The 18,071-nt window shown below is 34.0% G+C and overlaps 1 protein-coding gene across 1 annotated transcript; it reads right to left on the bottom strand.

Moving 5' to 3' along the window:
• Nucleotides 1-2,015: 2,015 nt before the first annotated feature.
• On the bottom strand, nucleotides 2,016-16,848 carry LOC147386782 (linoleate 13S-lipoxygenase 2-1, chloroplastic-like). The gene is made up of 9 exons (XM_086423408.1): nucleotides 16,400-16,848; nucleotides 9,385-9,653; nucleotides 8,951-9,188; nucleotides 7,774-8,094; nucleotides 6,460-6,545; nucleotides 4,325-4,435; nucleotides 3,925-4,226; nucleotides 3,022-3,288; nucleotides 2,016-2,907 (listed from the first exon to the last, which is right to left on the bottom strand). Exons 1-9 carry the CDS (start codon nucleotides 16,755-16,757, stop codon nucleotides 2,145-2,147), a joined length of 2,715 nt encoding a protein of 904 aa, XP_086279534.1. The 5' UTR covers nucleotides 16,758-16,848; the 3' UTR covers nucleotides 2,016-2,144.
• Between the last annotated feature and the right edge of the window lie 1,223 nt (nucleotides 16,849-18,071).

The raw sequence follows: 18,071 nt of genomic DNA, 5'->3' as shown, positions 1-18,071 counted from the left end.
TAGATAAATGAGATTAGCTCAAAGGAGAATTTTATTTAACTAATTAAAATCTGAGTAAAATAATAGAATTTACATGAATTTAATAGAATTAGGATTTGATACCCAAAAATAATAAAACTGATTGAATAAATTATGTAAATTATATTAGTCTCATAGGGTAACTTAATTAGTTATTATCATTAAATAAGTGAACAATATATATACTTAATTTAACCCAAAGGGTAAATTTAGGTGATATTAATGAGTTTATCATTATCAAATAAAACTCAAGAAATTTATTAGAGTATTGTCTTTATTCTATTTCATTTTTTGATTCATTGCATTCTCATGCATCCACCGTTCTAATCCTTATCGGATCCAAATTTTTGGAATGGTATGAATTATCTAATTCACTCTAGGTGTTCAAGATCTTGACCTAGCGCTTATTTATGCAAAACCTGCGGACCTCACTAAAAATGTTACAGTAGAGCAAGAGAATTTACTTCTATTTTGGAAAAGATCGAATAGACTTAGTTTGATGTCTATGAGGATGACGATTGCTAATAACATTAAGACATCCATACCTTCGACTGACATTGCACATGATTATTTGAAGAACGTGGAAAAAAAGTTCAAGTCTATTGATAAATTATTTGTGAATACTCTGATAGTTGAGTTGACGACTATGAAGTACGATAGGACACGAGAAATTCAAGATCACATCCTCAACATGACATACAATACTACAAATGAGTATGGATGATTCCTTCCTAGTACAGTTTATCCTCAACTCTCTCCCAACTTAATTCGATACCTTCAAGATCTACTATAACACTAATAAGGATAAGTGGGGTGTGAATGAAATAACTAATATATGCATTCAAGAGAAGACGAAATTGAGACAAGAAGGAAAATAGTCTGCTTTCCTAATGACTCAAGGAATAAAAAATAAAGGAGAAAAGTCAAAAAAATGGAAAAAGAACTCATCAGGGAAAGGAAATTTTTTTGGGAAATACAAATTAGGCTGAAGGGAAGAAGATCAAGCTTTCATTTTGGAAGAATTTATTTTGTATTACTAGATAATTTTGTAAACTATGACTCAATTCAAGTCTTTTTGTGTATAAATTAATGTGAGAAGAACTTCAATGTTCTATGTTTGGATTTATATGAGCTGCAAAGAGACAATTGTGCCAAAAAAATGGAAACATTATTCAAAAAATATATGAAACTTTAGACATCGATTTAAAACTGATGTCTAAAATTCCAAACTTAAGACATCAGTCACATTGACATCATATTTTAAACTGATGTCTAAAGCCTTTTTTTTACTAGTGATAATTACTAACAAATGTGGATTAATACTGACAGAAAATAATTTTTCACTAATGTTTATTATAGTGATGCAGCATTTTCCATCGCTATAAAATTATAGTGAAGATTTTTAATAGCATCACTATTAAAAATTCAAGGTTTTAATATTTTTTATATTTATCATTAACGGCGATTTTTTTTCCATCGCTATAAACTCACTAATAGTGACGGTAGCTAGATTCTATTGCTAAAACTTTTAGTGGCATAGACTTATAGTGACAATAGAGTGATGAACATATATTCCATCACTAAAAGGTTTTAGTGACAAAAACTATATTTTTAGTGACGATTTTTATCATCGCTAAAACTTGATTTTCTTGTACAGTGACATGTGATTAGGGTTTTTTTTTTAACTTCCCTTCTACTTTCTTGGAGTTATAGTTGACACTAGATTAGATTAGGTCTATGGTATCATACAATTCTTTTGTGTTATAAGTTTTTATGTGATCATGAGGAAAGCAGATCTATGGTCTCCGAGCCTGTCATGTCAGGGGTGTCGATTGAGTATGCCACGTGGTCAGATAGTCACGACGCATAAATTAATTTTCTTGTGGTGGTACTTCTCTATTAATTGTGAAATGCCTTAATCAAAGAGAGCAACATTGACCACGCCTCAACTTAGTCCCTATCACATTAATTCATTTGCAAGTCAGAACAGAACAATAGGCAATCAAAGGAAAAATTGGATATAGAGAATCATGTATTTATTTCTTGAACAAGTCTCACATTTATTTTGTGGCCTTCTAAAAGCCAAGATAACTTGCATAAACAACCTCCATTATATCCATAGATATTTAAATGGAGACACTATTAGGGACTCCCATCCCTGTAACCCCAGGTTCAGAGAAGGGCTTCAAGAGCTGGTAAGGAACTACACCAGCTCCTGATCTATTCTTCAGTTTCAAATTTGCATTTCTTGCGTCGATTATACCTTCAATATCCAACAACTTTTCCTTAAACCGCTCAAACGCTACTTTTATAGCAGAATTATCTTTCCAAGATGGCTCTATATTCCCTCCTAAATACTCTTCATCAGAAGAATGGCTCGACAAAATATCCAACACAGCCATTACTATTGTTGCCTGAATTTGTGAAGGGAGACATTTCAAGAGTGTGAATTCAGGCTTTTCCATGAAGTTTTTGTAGCCCTCTTCGTCAGTTGGGTCTTCATCGGGCATGTTTGTCCGGGCAATTGAGGGTCGGTTTGGGAAGTAACCTCCATATGGATATTGGCCAAAGTTGACAGCGGCATGATGAGCTGACGCCCCCCAAATTATGGTTGCCAATATTTCAATAAGATCATTTGGAGTGTTTAGTATTGGCCACCATGGTTCATCCTTCTTGTCCTCATGGCCTTTGGTTCGAATTTCGGTCCACCATTCTTGGAGTTCTTGATCAGTTTGAATGAGGTCGGATTCTGGGTAGTAATGGTTGACGTAATTGGTAACCCATTCTTTAATTGCGTGCCATATAAGGAGACCGTCGTTGGCAAAAGGGTAGTCCTCGATCGTCAACTTTAGACCGTGTTCCGCTTTTGGATCTTCAACTGCCATACCCCTAAAGTTGATAAAATAAAATCATCATGATCATCACCATTGCACATAAGAGATTAGTACAATGTGATCTATTTTAAGTAGTAGAGAGTTCGAGATACCATGGATTAATAATTACCTTCTAATGAGGTCTTTAGGCAAAGCCTCCATGTCAAAGCGCCACAACTGGTCATAGGCAGCTGAACTGATCTCCATGGAATACTTGGCTGGTGAGAAGGAAGTCTCAATGATCCCACCTCCATTGATGAGAGCTTGTCGTGCAAGTGAGTTAATCTCCATTGTGTATCGGAGATGAGGATGTAACAATCTATAGATAGGATGCATCGTGCTTAGTTGTCGATTTGTCGCAATTATGTAAGTTTCCACACAAGCGTGAGCCCTGAGCCTGTAGAGAAGCTTGTGTGTTACAATTAATAGATTCTTAGATATGATTCATTGCAACAAGGTGTGGGGCTGGGATCAAGTACTGACCCATGGAAAACCACATGATTGATCCCGATTATGTAAGCACGAAATCAAATGGTTTAGGATTTGTAAGTATCTCAATAATAAATAACCTGTTAATACTTGAGGATAAATATTTTGATGAGATCTTAGCAATTGGCAACAATAGGGCATTTTATACGGAACGTTGACGTGGGAGGTGGCTTGAGGAGCATAGGTACTGAGACCTAAGTAGACTTTAGGGTGGAATTGTAACTCCGACCGTGGGAGTAGTTGTAATTCTTCCAAATTTAAGAGTTGGATGAGTTTTAGGAGTTGTAACTCATAGGAGCTAACTTTCCATTCATGCCGAAAATTGGAATTGAGACAAGGGAGCTACAACTCCAAGTTTCCATGTTCTTATAGACTCAGCCGAGATTTTCAAAGTATCAGGGAAGTCATCTTGAATCTCGAACGAGTCAATGAAATGGGCAAGTCATTTCAGTTATGGACAAATTTTAAAACCATGATGTGTATTCACTAGGGCTAATGTAATCCTAATTAATCAAAAAAATCAATTCAAGTTACATAATATTACCAGTGGACGACGAGCTCGTGATAGCCACAGTCATGAGCAAGAACATGACATTTAGCTAATACCCATAGCCAATCATCGGTGGCGTCCCAGCTTGGGGTGTAAACTTGTTTCCATTGTGGTTTATCCTTGATGGGTGGACGAGTTAACTCAATGGCTAAAGGCCTTAACGTGTTATCTTGCATGAGAAAGAATAGTGTCCGTGATCCGTACAAGGTTGTGCCTTCTAACTCTCTTACTTTATTCACAAAAGGTAATAGCAAATCATGATAATCCATCATAAACAGTTTCTTTTGGTTCAAGGCCTGCAAGCACAAAGCACAAAATATAAGTTAAACATAATTAATCATCCTTGTGGGTCCTTAATCTAGTACTTTTGTAAGTTCTGATGCAGTATATATACCTCTTTGGCGGTCATGACTCCTTTGAGCTCTTGGTCGATTAGTTCCTTAGTGATTGCGGACTCGGCTGGGCCATAGATCTCAGGGTCGAGTTTGCTCTTCAATGGAAGTTCCTGAAAAATTTAATTGATCCCTTAAAATAACTATAGAACAAACTAATAGAGTTTCAGATAGGAGCCATTGTAATAAGATGCATAAATTTGTTTGGAGGGAAACTAAAAGAGGGGGCCTTCAACCCCCGCTTACCAATCCATAACTAATAATAAATAAATAAATAAAAAGCAATAAGTTTCATATTAACAAATAAAAATTTGCACATATGAACTTTAGGGGGCACTCGCCACCTATTATAATATAAGATTCGAAAAGAATACCCCCAACAAAAGGTTTTTGATGTACCTAGAGTTCCTTAATTTCTTGTAACATACCTTATCGTTCATCTGGAATTTTTTGATATATCAAACGATGACTTCAACCAATGATCTTCCCTCAATGGATAATTTTCTCCTTTTAGTTACATTTGGACCAATTTTGAATCCATCTCAATTATCGTGTATCAGAAATTAAGGGTGATCCGTCAAGAGGGTGTTCATGGGAGACTAGGTGAATCCCCTTCTTTTTTACTACCATTTTACTTTTCTTTCAATAAATCTCACATTCCTCTATATCTCAAGAAACTTTGTTTGTTTTTATCTGAAAAGTCATGAGTTTCTATACTGTATGCTCCTTGGAGAAATCATGAGAGACCTAATTTAGTGAGCCATTGGCTCCAATGGACTCAAGAAAGTGGACATCGACAGTGATGGACCTCATAGATTGGTGTTGACTGCCAATAAGCACGATTAGATTTTCGGCAATTCATGAACATATCACGTCATGATATCAAGAATAACTATTTAATGAAGCCAATTGAATGATTCTTCTTCAAAGGACCACATAATTTCAAAAGGGTGTTAGAGACTAAGGTACATTGTATTTGTTGAGTTTAGTCCTACATTGGACACTCATTGCCTTGTCTCTCTCCGTATGGGCTCCTAGGCCTCTCCATTCATTGCCAATTGATTTTGAGTTGGACCCCCAAGTTTATTATGGTATTAGAGCAGGCCTTTCTCTCATCCACGCCACCCAGCTCATATCTCCTGTGCTTTGGCCTAGTTTGGCCCACACGTGCAGAGCATGTTGAGTTTAGTCCCACATCGGACTCTCATTGCTTTGTCTCTCAACTTATAGGCTCTTGGGCCTCTCACTCATTGCCAATTGGTTTTGAGTTGGACCCTAAGTTTATCAGTGTTAAAATCCATGAAATACATTGTGTCATTATTAGTATTTCTCATCACAAAGGGTAGATTATTATGGAGATTGATATATTTAACATATATCAATAGAATAATGATTTTTTGACACTCTCCCTAACACAAGCCCCATGTGCTAGAATCATAGATTTTTTTCCCCAAGATACACAACAGCACATATTTATGGAGATGTACAATTGTGTATCCCAAGGGAAAAAATCTATGGTTCTAGCCCATGCCAGGTCAGGGGGCGTGTATTAGAGGGGGAGTCAGAAAATCATGACTCATATCAATTAGGATAATTTACATTAGGAAGTATTAATAAGTAAAATCTTTATATCAAGTTGCTTTCTATGTCTTAGTTAATGTAATATTTATAAATAATCGATTAGCTTATTAGAGGTCATGTATTAATCATTCAAGAATTATCAATGAAGTTTGATTTTTAATGGGATGAGGACAATATGTCCTACGGAAGAAGATTATAAAGAGCAAAAATAGATCAAATTCCTAGGCATACTTTTTTTCTTCAAATGCTCTTACAGCTTTCAGGTTCGGAGGATGATGCTTGCTCAATTTCGAAATGGAAAGCTAAAGGTGTAATCCGTTAGAGACGACTAGTGCAACTTCATGAGGGGAATTAGATGCCTTTTGTTCTACAAGTTCTATGTACTGTTGTCTCAACCACAATTCATCACTTTTGGTATGAGAGAAATCGAAGGGATTTTGAAGAATCGGGGGAGCATAAGACTTCAATCTTTAAAAAATGTACTATGACATTCAGTGTATATATGAGGAGGTCGAAGTTATTAAAAGCATATGATGCATGTATAAATATATCATACCGTGACCAACTGAATGCTATAAGGGTTGACACCAGCAAGAGTTTGACGGGCGAACTCCTTGTCACTGAACCAAGAGAATCTATCTCCTGCGAAAGGGGAAAAGAAAGGATTGAGAGATGCACACTCAAATTATGATTTTGAAATTTGAATTATTTAGATTCTTTTATGAAAAAAAGGGTATAATAAGTCAAATGATATGGTCAAGTCACTAGTTAAAAGTTAAAGAGTATTTAGAAATATCCTCCTGTTAAGTTGATTACATTAGGATTACCCGCTTACAAAATGCAAGATCAGGATTACCCCCTTTCCGTAAGTTAAGATTGTGTTTATGTGATGATTTAATGGTGAAATTTGGGATTTTTTTCAAAATGCTCTTCAAATACTTAAATTACTAAATCAAAACTTTGGAAAAAAAAAAAAAAATTCAAAATTTTACTTTTAAATCTTTGAGAAAAAATAAAAAGGAACTTTGACTTACGGTCAAGGGGTAAACTTAATATCACCAATTTTACGGTAGGCTATTTCACTATTTCTAAAATGCCCTAGAAGTTTGTAACTAGTTATTAACACAGACACACACACACACACACACACACACACACACACACACACACATATATATATATATATGTATATAACAAACTAGTTATTAACACACACACACACACACACACACACACACACACACACACACATATATATATACACCCTAAGCTTTACCCTACATGGGTTAGAAGTTTTGGAATGGGTTGATTTTTGGTGAGGATGATATCTATGATTAGAAGATCATCCTCACCAAAAATCAGCCCATTCCAAAATTTTTAACCCCATGTTTACAAGCTGAAAAATCGTGGACCGTCTATTTTTTGTAAATCATCTTTTATGGGGTTAGAAGTTTTGGAATGGGCTGATTTTTGGTGAGGATGATATTTTCACCAAAAATTAGCCTATTCCAAAATTTCTAACCCATGTAGGACACAACACATTTGTTAAAGTATAGGGTAAAGCTTAGGGTGGCGAACGGGACCCATATATATATATGTATATGGAAATGTTTAGCACCCAACCATTTGCCCAACATGTTTTGTCCTACATGGGTTGGAAGTTTTGGAATGGGCTGATTTTTGGTAAGGATGATCTCCTCACCATAAAGATCATTCTCACAAAAAATCAGCCTATTCCAAGACTTTTAATCCATGTAGGACAAAACATGTTGGTCAAATTGTTCGGTAGGTATATATATATATAAAGAGAGAGAGAGAGAGAGAGAGAGAGAGAGAGAGAGAGAGAGAGAGAGAGAGAGAGAGCACGAACTCTCAATGAGTTCAGGAGTCTCAAATTGTAATATATCATCAACTCCATCTGATAGAGTCTTGATCAAGCGAGGCAGTAGTGTTCTGAAGAAGCCTTGATTTTCAAGCTTAGGTAGGGGGAGACCATCATTGAACAAAGAATCTATGGCAGTGAAGGAATCAAAACCGAGGTTAGGGTCGATGAGGCTCGATTGGATTGAGGGTACTAATGCGCGCAACACCGAATTCAACGTCTTAACTGAAAATTGAGTTTGCTTCACATCTGAGAATGCTTCGTCCCTTGGTACGTAAAAGGCACCACTCCATTGTTCCGATAATGGGTCTGCAACGTTAACACAAGCTTAATCAGATGGTCATTACATTGTGAAACTTGAATCCATTTCATGAATTATCGTTACAGTGATAATAAGTTAGAGCTTAGCAAAAAATAAATAACTAAATAAATAAATAAATAGAGATAACTTAAATCATAGAAATGTGTTATGTGCATTTATATTATATTAATGTGTTGAAGATCACATATCACATCAAGTAGAATCAATATTAAATTGGATTGATTTAGATAGTTTGGACACATTCATTGAAGTCCGATTACAACATTAGCTAGGTTGAAGATTCTAAAAGCGCAAAAGAAAGATTTAAAAGAAAATTAATAGAGATAATGAAAGAAAATATAAACATACTTTTAATAACAAAAATAATTTTGATTGTATACAACCAAGATTCTTCTAAGATCATGATGATGAGATTCATTGGTGGTTTTTATATTTTAATTCAATATAAATCAAGTATGATTAATATAACCACATCAAGAATTTCAATGAAGTTTAATTTGAACTGTTGTTTATTTCAATTAATAACTAAACAAAAATGAATTATATACGATTGTTAAATCATTTGATCATGTTTTACACTATGAAATTATGGTTATATAGTTGAGATTATAAATTGTTAGATAACTTGCTAAGAGATTTGGATTGATCGAGATAAAAATCAAGGATTTTTGGCCATAGAGTTTGAAGAGGAGAGTATTGTTATGTCATCTTCATAAGTCTCTTTAAGGAGATCGAGTTCAAGGGGGTATGTCATCAGTTTGAAAACAAAGGGCCTATATCAAATAATTGTGGATAGTTAAAATTAATTGAGACTTATAAGAATCTCATATTTCCAATCGAAACCTGTTTGCGTTGGAGGACGTCCTGTTCGGCAACGCCTTGGATATGGATGCACGTGGCCACCTATGACTGGTCGTGCCAGATCCTCACTACTATCTGGATTCCCAAGGTCATTGTACTTGTCATAATCGTAGATCCTGTCGTATTTCTTTCTCTCCCCATCTCCATTGCCACGTAGATTGTCCAAGTCCTCCTCCCTCAGCTTCTTCAACCCTTCTGGTGTCTGTGTTGGCAAGTAAGACTGCCCCACAATTCACAACAAAAACACATCTCAACCCATCAGATCAATTTCATGCACATTATCAGATCATATTTAGGATCTCATCCAATCCATTGAAACTACTACTAGGGATGCAACATAAATAAGCCCTCATTTTTAAATGTTAGAGAGAGAGAGAGAGAGAGAGAGAGAGAGAGAGAGAGAGAGAGAGAGAGACCTTGTTAGGGAAAAATATCCTCTTGTCTGGATTATCGTATTTGGAACAAACCCAGGAATCGCAAGTTATGGTAATTGGAGTATTAGAGAAGCCATCAAGGACGATAGTTTTGATGTACATCTCCTTTTGTTCCTCATTCTGCACCAAAACTGCTCCCAACTCACCAAAATCTGCTGGAACTTCGAACACGCTCTCATACTTTATCTCCCTATTCTTTTTCCCCACCTTCTTGGCGAACCCTTTGATCGTCTTCTTCTCCTCTCCCGTTGCTTCATGGTTTAACACATAAATTCAAATTAAAAATATTTTAAATATAATAATATTAGCCTCAATTTACGTTTCAAATGCATGGTTTCTTAACGAAATAACAAATATATTCTTTGTTACTTTTTTATTTTACCAATGTAATTATCTAGTATATATATATATATATATATATATATATTTATAGGGAAATGTTCAGCAACAAACATTTTGGCAAAACATTTTTCAAAACATGGGTTAGAGGTTTTGGAATGGGCTGATTTTTGGTGAGGATGGTCTCTAGGGTGAGGAGATCATCATCACCAAAAATCAGCCCATTCCAAAACTTCTAACCCCATCAAAAATGGTTTACAAAAAATGGACGGTCCACAACTTTTCAACTTGTAAACTGGGCTAGAAGTTTTGGAATGGGCTGATTTTTGGAGAGGATGATCTCCTCACCGTAGAGATCATCCTCACCAAAAATCAACCCATTCCAAAACGTGTAACCCATGTTTTGAAAAATGTTTTGCCAAAATATTTGTTGCTGAACGAGACCCATATATATATATATATATATATATATATATATATGGGAAATGTTCAGCACCCTAAGTTTTACCACACACTTTAACAAACGTTTTTTGTCCTACATGGGTTAGAAGTTTTGGAATGAGCTGATTTTTGGTGAGGATGATCTCTATGATTAGAAGATCATCCTCCCCAAAAATCAGCCCATTCCGAAATGTTTAGCCCCATGTTTACACGTTGAAAAATCGTGGACCGTCCATTTTTTATAAATCAATTTTGATGGTGTTAGAAGTTTTGGAATGAACTGATTTTTGGTGAGGATGATCTCCTCACCATAGAGATCATCCTCACCAAAAATCAGCTTATTCCGAAACTTCTAACCCATGTAAGACAAAACGCGTTTGTTAAAGTGTGTGGTAAAACTAAGGGTGGCGAACGGGACCCTATATATATATATATGGGGGCGGTTCGTGGGACGTCCCATAAACCAGCTGAGAAACAGATGATTGAGAGTCGTTGGATATGATGAAAACAATGGTTCGGATCGCATGGGACATCAAATCATCTCTTTTATAATAAATGTAACGAATTTCAAATACATCCTTCTAATTTATTTTAATTTTTTTAAAACCCTCTTCTCTCTCTCACTGTCTCACTGTGTAACACAAATCGATGAAGCCCTCTCATTCCTCTCTCTCTTTCTCTCTCTCTCTCTCTCTCTCTCTCTCTCTATTGGGTCCCCACTTATATAATCTGAAATGTTGGCAACTTTGTTCTTTGATTAAGCAAGCTTGAGCCCCCCACTGAGGATACAACAAATTCAGCTTTATTGGGGATTTCTAACCATGAAGTGAGGTATTTTGTTTGGATGGAGAGGAACCGTGAATGGAATATTGTTTGATAGAGGGAATAGAGGATAAAGATTGAAAGAGATAAGTAGAGAAGAGAATGAGGAATGAGAGGGCTTCGTCATTCGTGTTACACAGTGAGACAGTGAGAGAGAAGAAGGTTTAAAAAAAATAATTAAAATAAATTAATTAGAGGGCTTCGCCATTCGTATTACATAGTGAGAGAGAGAGAGAGAGAGAGAGAGAGAGAGGAATGTGAGGGTTTCGTGTTACATAGTGAGAGAGAAGTGAGAGAGAGAGAGAGAGAAGAGGGTTTTAAAAAAATTAAAATAAAATAGAAGGAGGTATTTGAAATTCGTTACATTTGTTATAAAAAAAATGATTTGACGTCTCATGCGATCCGAACCATTGTTTTCATCATATCCAACGACTCTCAATCATCTGTTTCTCAGCTGGTTTACGGGACGTCCCACGAACCGCCCCCTATATTTATATATATATATATATGATATTTTGGTGTTTAGTTATCCATTACAGATAACGAAAAGAGAGAGAGAGAGTTTCGGATATGGTTGTAGCATTATCTTATTTAGTGATAATTTCTTAACTCACATCCATGACTTTGGTATAACCGAGCAATGTAAATTTTGTGTTTATTTTTATAACATGAAAATTGAAGAATGAGAGAATATTATTAAAGATTCTCAAAAGAAATGTATTCTTACTATCAAATATATATAACCCTAGAAAAATAAGAAGAAATCTATGTTTTTCCTCTAATTATCTCAACTGTTTGTTTAATAGATAGCCTCTAATATCGTTGAGAAAAGTGCATAAAATAATGGATTCTGTAGAAAATAAATCCTTAATGATCCTTAGGAGGCATGTGCTTTTTTTATTTGTTTTCCTTCCTATTTGAGCCGCCTGAGACTAAAAAACTACCTAAAATAAATTATTTTCTGAAATAAAAATGAAATATTTATATGATCCAAGATGAGAAAAGAAAATAGATAGATAAGGTCACTTACCTTAATGAGAAGGTTAAGTACTTAACTTCAGATGCTAGGGATTCGCAAGAAAGATGTATATGATATTCTAGACGACTCATCCGATAAGTATCGGTACTGTCCACCAACAAAACGGATGAACAATTCATACGTATTGGACAAGATTTAAAACAAGGGTTAATTTTTCTCATTGTTAGACGTGACGACTCAAAAGTATCAGAAAACTAGTTCGAGAAGACTTGGTCTCGTTTATGAATGAGACTAGATGTCACGTCAAAACAAGTTTTAAAACCATAGTCCCAACAACCCTTTAGACAGAGAGAGTGAGAGAAAAAATACGAATATGATACTAAACTTCCATTCGGGACATAGATAGTTCTAGTACATAGAAGTAGTTGATATCGTAGAGTGATATCAGAAATATGATATCCGAGCTCACTAGTAGTTTCATATTGGAAGTACGAGCTCCTCCGTGTCTAGAAATCCGTAAAGCTTAGTAAGCGTAAGATAAGATATTAGGTTCATTTTATTAGTAATGGAAATGATATCCATTATTAAATTTTTGGTCAGAGTAGTAATTAACATTTTTATAAGAACGATTCTTAGCTTTATTATAATAAGTGCCTTGTTTTTTATTAATAAAAGATTACTGAATTTGCAGATTAGGAAAAATGCAAGGAAGTAGAAGTGCAACTGGACTTGTGATAAGGAGTCAAACTTGTGGGGAAGATCTACCTAGGTCGTGTAAACTTATTAAGATAGAACGATTGATAGAATCAGTTTCTGAATTATCTTAGAGTTAGACTCGCATGGAAAAAAGATAGTTGGAGATGTTTGAAGTCTAAATGATCATGGTGAGCCAACTAATAAAAATGTCAAAAAAGAACAAATAGAAGAAAGGTTTAACCATCATTTTAAAGATAAATTCCAAAAAGATCAAGGAGTAAATATCCCACTACATGGAAGACTACGAGAAGAAATATAAATAATACAACCACCATCCAATAAGAGACAAATGATTTCAAAACTAGAAAATTCACAAGAAAAACAATCATACATAAGAAACGAGATTATAGAAACAACATATAATAATAAATCAGTCGAAAGAAATAGTTGTGGCATGTTATGAATGTGATAAATTGAGACATAGATGAGAGCAATGTTCGGGTTGACATCAACTGATTAAAAGATACGTGGCTCGGAAAGATGTTAGATAAGTCAATTCAAAGAACAATAAGGTCACAAGATTTTAATAAAATTGATAACATACTCGTACCACTCCAAACAGACAAAGTCAATGGTCGAAAGCGTGAAATTGTGCAAGAATCATCACAATTATAAGATGCACTACTAAGTCAAAAGTATTGAAAAACTCGTCCGAGAAGACTTGATCATATTCATGAACGAGACGAGACGTCAAAATAAATTTTAAAACCATAGTCCCAACAACCCTTTAGAGAGAAAGTGAGAGAGAAGAGAGAAAGAGAGGGAGGGATAAGGTGTGGGGTGAAGAGGAGGGAGAAGGATTTCTAAGGGAGTTCTGAGCGTGTCTCTAAAATATTTTTCACTAATCACAAGAAAATGAGAAGTAATCTTTGGAAAATCTCCTCCTTTTTGCTTTTTAATCTAAAAAATAAAAAATCTTAACTAAATCCCAAGAAAATGTGTATTTTTTTAAAGAAAAATCCTTTGTTTATTTTCCTCCTTTTATCTCAATTTGATCAAAATTAGAAAAGCCCGAAGAGAAATACAAGCTCCTTGGGATTAATACGTTTGAGATTGGACCCCCCACGTTGTGTATCTTTCATCTCTTTTTCTTTTATTTGTCTTATTTGGAGTAGCTTCCACAGCACGCCGTGTTGAACCTTTATACAATCCAAATGTTTGCTGGCCACAAGAGGCTTATAGATTAAATCACGATACTGTACTCAGGAAGTTAGGAAGTTATCTAACTCCAACCTCACTTTTGTCACATTTGGCACACTACTCTTGACTTTTAACATTACAGACTTTGAACTACAATAAAACGTTCATAAATCGTCACTCGGTATAATTATTGTTCTGAGGAATTTTCTAATCTGCAAGAGATTTGATGGGCACCATCAACGGTTGAGATTGGAGGAAAAAGACCCTGAGAAAATACCCCTAGCCTTCGAGCACTAATGCTCCTTACCCTATTTTCTGCTTCTAAAATTTTTAAGCTCAGTTAAAATGTTGATCTTGACTTCTATTTTGATAAAATCATCAAGATCAACATATTTTACAATTGTTGATCTCGGCAATATACATTATCAATATATGTGGCTAAAATTAAATGGTTGATCCCCACCATTTTATCATAAAAAATAGTTGATCTCGTCCTATAAAATCCAATCTCAATGATTTCAATCATCTATAGATGACTACTAATGATCGAGATAATCCAAAATGGTTGATCTAGGCCTACAACATCCAATAGCCTAGATTGATATTTTTTATAAGATTAAAAATGGTCAATCACAATCATTGTCTCATACAAAATGGTTGATCTCGACCATTTTCTCTTATATTGTAAAAATGAAAAACTAAAAGTAAAAGAGAAAAGGTACGAGTGGCATTAAGAAAGAAAAGTTTAGTAACTAGGTTATCAAGTTCCCCAAAGTTAGGAGTATTTAGAAAGAAATCCCTCATTTAGGGTCCATTAATTAATTTTTTTATTTACACCTCAACCATTAATTATTTTGAAATCAGCAGTTGGTATTATTAGGGGTGAAACTTGGTCTGGTTCAAGCTGAGAACCAAACCAAATTGATAGCTTTGGGATGGTATGATTCGGTTTGGAGCAAATTGTGATTCGGTTCCAGGTTACAAAAATGGAGAACCGAACCCTTATGCATATATATATATATATATATATATATATATATATATATATATATATATATATATATATAATAATTATTATGCATTATTTTAGGAGTTAGGATATAAATTAATATTTTGTATAGGGCCGGGTTCTGTGTTCGTGTTTTGTTCTATGTGGCTAAAAGTTTCAGATTAAGCTGATTTTGGTGAGGATGATCTCTATGATGAGGAGATCATCCTCACAAAAAATCAGCTCAATCTAAAACTTTTAACCTTATCAAAAGTGGTTTACAAAAAATGGACGGTCTTCAACTCATAAATACGAGGTTAAAAGTTTTAGATTGAGTTGATTTTTGGTGAGGATGATCTCTATGATCTCCTCGTCATAGAGATCATCCTCACCAGAAATCAATTCAATCCGAAATTTTTAGCCCACATAGGACAAAACATATTGTAGATATATAAGTAGATATGTGTACACGGATCCTGATCCTTTTGTATATATATATATATGTAAATAATAATTATTATGCATTATTTTAAGAGTTAGGATATAAATTAATATTTTTTCTGAATAAATTAAAGATTTTTTATGGATAAATTATTGATTATTGTATAAAATTTTATGTTTATTATATATTTATTTTTTCATTAAAAATTATGACTTACAATTTATAAATTATTGGCAATCTGTAGAATCAAAATGACTTTAATTCAATTTGGATTGATTTGGTTCCATTATGATTTTTATTTAGTGGAATGGGCCTTTATCTGTTTGGTTCTAATTTGACTTCAAACCAAACCAAGATGCACCCCTAGGCATTATATCCTCCTGATTGGACTCTCAGAAATGACCCCCATCTTATCCATCTCTAACGTTAGATAAACATCTTTTTTATCTTCCAACATAGTGGGACACTTAAAAATAAATAAAATAATGCAGCATCAGATATAGACAAGCCAAAAATCTATCTAAAATACATATGTGGCTCACTGTAGAAGATGCAGATGTAGTTGGTTCGGCTCCCAGATTCTACTTTCAGCTTCCTTGAGAATCTGGGATGGCTTTCAAGTATGGAAATATGAAACTTTTGGAACATCACCATCTCTAAAAACTTAAAAAGTTACAATTCCTACTAAAGAGAATTCGAAATGGAGCCACAACTTGACCCCACAATTTTGCTCCTACAACTCGTTTGTGACCTAGATGCCGAGCCAACGATGTCGCTGAGGCCACTATACGATGACCGACCGATTCCAACGTTGGAGTTAATTTCAAGATTTACCTTAAACACTATGGGTATCTTCTAAATCTTGGAAAATCCATTTTCCAAACATACCCTAAACCTTTTTTTATAACAAGTATGTGTAAAAAAAAAAAAATAATAATAAAATAACAGAAATGAACCTATGGTTGGTCCTATTTAAAGGTAAGGAAACATGTTCAAACTTCAAAACTATAAATTAATTACCACCACAAAAATAAATAAAATTGTGTTTTTTTTATTTTTTATTTTTTTTTTCTATTTCAAATTTACTTACTAGGGTCAAGCTCTGAGCTAACGAGCTCCAGAAGGAAGGTTTCACCAATAAAATCGTTAATGGCGTCGACCGCTGCAGGTAAACCGATGTTGGATAGAATCCCACCTCCCCTTATTTTGGCCGTTACTGTAGTTTTAACGGTAAGGTACTTTTCAATATCAGGTGCCACCTTCCCCTCTACTTCACGAGAAACAGCTTTAACATACAAACGGCCGTTAGTTTTCTTAAACGAAGTTGTTGTAATATTCTTTGGTTGAACTGAGATAATTGATGTGTTTCCATTATTCCAGAAGTAGGAATTTTGAAAATTCAAGAGGGCTCGGGTGAACTCAGATCTGTGCACCTGAGGATTCAACATCTCAAAAAAATAGTAGTAGTAGTTCGAGAGACGAAGGAATGGTTGTTTGAGAAATTCAACCTTAATGGAAATCTTTGTGAGATATCTTCATAGACTAACCTCTCCTTATATAGAGAAGAGTATGGAAGGCAAAAAGTCGTAAATATATGCAAAACTAAGAGTTATAATCAAATTTATTTATTTGGATAAAAATAAGTCCAACATTTTGTGGTCTATATTAGAGAAGACAAGTACTTGTAGGGATCACATGTTTTGTGTCTCTAATTTAGCTCTGACATTTCTCAGTGTTTCAATCGATGTATCATCTTTTCAACGTGCAAAGATAAGTCTATTTTTAATGAGATCAATAATTTAAAAATTTTAAAAAAAATATATATATATATATATAATTTTATATTATTGTCATATCAGTCACGTACTCAACCGTGTACATTCATCATGACCAGTAAAAATGTACACCTTTTTACATTTCATCATTTGCCAAGAAATAATTAAAATATTTAATATTTTTAAGAATATTTTTATGTCTAAAAATATTAGTTAATTTAAAAATATTTAATATTTTAAATTAGTAAGCGAATAAGGATAAGGCTTTCTGTCTTGCCAGGCTTCAACATTCAAAATCCAATAAACAACTATTTCTCGTTTTAAAATTAATATCTTCCTACCTGAACTAGGAAACCAAGTTAAGTCTGGGTCCCAACCCAAAAATGTCCATCTGGTTTAATTTAAAAAAAAAAAAAATTATTATCTATTTTTTTTAAAATACTTTCATATTTATTTGTTGTTCATACAAAAGAAAACCATGATTTAAATATTATTACACATTAAATATGAAAAGGAGAAGAATAAAAATCATCAACATAGATGTAACATGTAGCATGGCTGAGTTTTCCAACCTATCGTTTTCAAGTCTGTATTGTGAAACATGTTATAATCTTCTATATCCTAGGTCTCCCCGTTCCGTCATTTGCCTTATGTTCTTCGTGTAGCATTCAGACCAAATGACTCTATGAAATTACATCGAAAGTAATTGACTAGTAGGTCAAGTTTGAAGGGGAAAACAGTCGTTCATCTATCAAAAAATTACGGAATCAGCCATTTTTTTTTATAATATCTATAAATTTACCTTTATGCCCTTTAATTGAATGTAATGTGACCTTACAATATATCTTTACTATTATTAAGAGAGAAGGCAAAGAAGAAGTCATTCCACACCAAAATTTAGATAATTGCACCTACTTTATTTTATTGTAATATATTTAAGGTCATTTTAGTCAAAAACTAAGAAAATTGCAATCCTCCTTATAATTA

This window comes from Akebia trifoliata, chromosome 14 (genome assembly GCF_017979445.1).
Source record: "Akebia trifoliata isolate Shusen 1 chromosome 14, ASM1797944v1, whole genome shotgun sequence".
Lineage (NCBI taxonomy): Eukaryota > Viridiplantae > Streptophyta > Magnoliopsida > Ranunculales > Lardizabalaceae > Akebia > Akebia trifoliata.
The sequence above is the reverse complement of the archived record's forward strand: the minus strand, read 5'-3'. Positions and strand labels throughout refer to the sequence as shown.